Source organism: Tupaia chinensis, unplaced genomic scaffold (genome assembly GCF_000334495.1).
Source record: "Tupaia chinensis unplaced genomic scaffold, TupChi_1.0 Scaffold000201_1, whole genome shotgun sequence".
NCBI classification, from domain to species: Eukaryota; Metazoa; Chordata; class Mammalia; order Scandentia; family Tupaiidae; genus Tupaia; species Tupaia belangeri.
In genome coordinates, this window is record NW_006159676.1 from 279,473 (window position 1) to 282,377 (window position 2,905).

At 57.7% G+C, this 2,905-nt stretch overlaps 1 protein-coding gene across 1 annotated transcript in view; it reads left to right on the plus strand.

Moving 5' to 3' along the window:
* The window catches only part of ATP13A1 (ATPase 13A1), a gene marked incomplete in the record, with an annotated part of 31,758 nt that overhangs the window by 10,008 nt on the left and 18,845 nt on the right, over nt 1-2,905 (plus strand). Inside the window, 6 exon segments of the mRNA XM_014587304.2 lie at nt 682-808; nt 886-1,023; nt 1,114-1,234; nt 1,558-1,715; nt 2,048-2,223; nt 2,301-2,411. Of these exon segments, the coding sequence (XP_014442790.1) occupies nt 682-808; nt 886-1,023; nt 1,114-1,234; nt 1,558-1,715; nt 2,048-2,223; nt 2,301-2,411 (831 nt within the window).

The window sequence follows — 2,905 nt, forward strand, 5'->3', positions numbered from 1 at the left end:
ACCCCCCCCCCAGGGGGGATGGCCATGCCACAATCCCTTCTCCATTCTCTCGGGATCTTGGGCACGCATGCACACATGCCCAGCGTGAGTTTTAAGCCACTGGGTCCGGGAAGCGAACCGCGGTCGTCTACATGGGAGTCCAGCGACATAGCCATTACGCTAACTGCTGGTCCCAATTTACTTATGTTTTGTATCAGCCAGACAGACAGCTAACCCCCAATCAGATCTTGACACTGATCCACCCCCATCTCAGCCAATCCCAGATCACGGGCCCACACATGCCTGGTACCTCAGGGAGGTCCTGAGATTCAAATCCAGAACCATCCCATATGGGTCAGCTTCACAGATCATCCCGTTTTATCCCTGTGCCACTGATCAGGGTTGGCATTGCCCTTTTGTAACAGAATTCAGCCTTGGGCCCTGGCCCTGTAGCATGTTAACGGCTGTGCACTGAGAACTGGGTCCCATGTGGCCAGCCACATTTCAGATCCTGGCCGGGGCTTGGAAAGGACACCAGTGTGTAGGCAAACGCCCAAAATCCTCAGGGGGGGGAGGGTTGGAGGAAAAGGGATCGCCCTGTGACAGGCCCCCCACTGGGCCTCAGGCAGTAATCAAGAAAGGAAGGACTCCAGCCTCGGGAGGCTACCCTCAGGAAAGACCTCCATCCCTCTGTCCCTCCAGGGCAAGCTGCTCCGCACAATCCTCTTTGGGGTCAAGAGAGTAACAGCCAACAACCTGGAGACATTCATCTTCATCCTCTTCCTCCTGGTCTTTGCCATCGCGGCCGCCGCCTACGTGTGGATTGAAGGTGAGCCCCCACGGCCCCTAACCCTCCTCCGAGGCCTCAGCCCTGCAGCCCCCAGGCTGGCAGCCCTGTCTCCACAGGCACCAAGGACCCCAGCCGGAACCGCTACAAGCTGTTCCTGGAGTGCACCCTAATCCTGACCTCGGTCGTGCCCCCAGAGCTGCCCATAGAGCTGTCCCTGGCCGTCAACACCTCCCTCATCGCCCTGGCCAAGCTCTGTGAGTCTTCCGGGTGGGCTTGGGGTGCTGAACCAGCTGCAGTCTGGTGGGACCCCTGACCCCAGTTCCTGTCCCTCCCCCACCCCCCAGACATGTACTGCACAGAGCCCTTCCGGATCCCCTTTGCCGGCAAGGTCGAGGTCTGCTGCTTCGATAAGACAGGGACCTTGACCAGCGACAGCCTAGTGGTGCGTGGCGTGGCCGGGCTGAGGTAAGCCATGGGAGTCCCATGCACCTAGCGCAAGGGTTTCTGGGAGGTTGAGGACAGACAGCCTGCTCTGCCTAAGTTCCAGCAGTGAGAGCCTCTCTGAGGCCCACTCCCTGGGGCTCCCCATGCGGTGGGTCTTGGTGGTAGCATGGGAGTCTCAGTTGAAAGCAACCCGTCCAGTTTCCATCCAGTATACATTGCCTGGCTTCTGGGGGCCTCCACGGGGCAGGTGCAGGTCTTACACAGATGCCACGTGGCCCCCCGCCACTGATGACTGCATACAGAAGAAGCGCTCCACAGGGGCCCATTTCTTGTCCCCCCTGCAGAGACGGGAAGGAGGTGACCCCCGTGTCCAACATCCCCGTAGAAACACATCGGGCCTTGGCCTCGTGCCACTCCCTCATGCAGCTCGATGACGGCACTCTGGTGGGTGACCCCCTCGAGAAAGCCATGCTGACAGCCGTGGACTGGACGCTAACCAAAGGTGAGGGCTGGAGCCTCGGCCGCCAGGTCTCACAGTGCCAGGCAGGTGGGCCCACCATGCCGAGGTCCCCTCAGGTGGGTGAGCTCAGGCCCACTCAGATCCCAGACAGGCTACCGCCCCTTGAGTTGGAATCTGCCCCACCCTGGCTGAAGTCACAGTGTCCAAGTCTCCCGCCTCCGAGCCCCCAGCAGGCCCTGAGGGAATCCGGTGGAGGGCTGGGAGACGGCCGGGGGCAACCGGGGGGAGGGCGGGGGGACGGCCGGGGAAGAGGCGGGGGCTTGGCTGCCTCTTTGGAGCGAAGCCCCTCAGGACTCGTCCTTATTTGTTTCCAGATGAGAAAGTATTCCCCCGAAGTATTAAAACTCAGGGGCTGAAAATTCACCAGCGCTTTCATTTTGCCAGTGCCCTAAAGCGAATGTCCGTGCTCGCCTCCTACGAGAAGCTTGGCTCCACCGACCTCTGCTACATCGCCGCCGTGAAGGGGGCCCCCGAAACCCTGCACTCCATGGTGAGCTAGCCCAGCCTGGTGTGGAGGTGTTCAGAGGGTGTGGGGCAGTCGGTGATGTCTCCCTGCATTCCCCACAGTTCGCCCAGTGTCCACCCGACTACCACCACATCCACACCGAGATCTCCCGGGAAGGAGCCCGGGTCCTGGCGTTGGGGTACAAAGAGCTGGGGCACCTGACGCACCAGCAGGTAAAGGCCCAGATTCTCTACTTGCCACCTTCACCGTGCTTCCCAGCCTGTCAGTCAGTCCTTCGAGTCACCTCCTATTCCCTACTGCTTGCAAGTTCTTTTTTCTTTTTCTTTTTTTTTTAAAGAATTATTTATTTATTCCTTTGTTCATTCATTCATTCATTTTAATTTGACCAGAGAGAGACACAGAGAGGTGAAGGGGGGGAAAGTGAGAAAGGAAGCCACCAGGTCCGGGACTCAAACCATGGTCAGCCATATGGGGGTGTCCAGCGCCTTAACCACCATGCCACCTGCTGGTCCCCCTAAAGATTTATTCATTTAATTCCATTTATTGTTATTATCTGTTAATTTGATCAGTGAGAGAGAAAGAGAAAGCAAGAAAGCAAGCTGCCAGGTCCGAGCTCAAACCTTGGTTGGCTATGTGGGAATCCACTGCCTTTAACCACCTGCCAGCCCCTATTTTTTCTTTTCTTTTCTTTTATTTTTTTTAATTA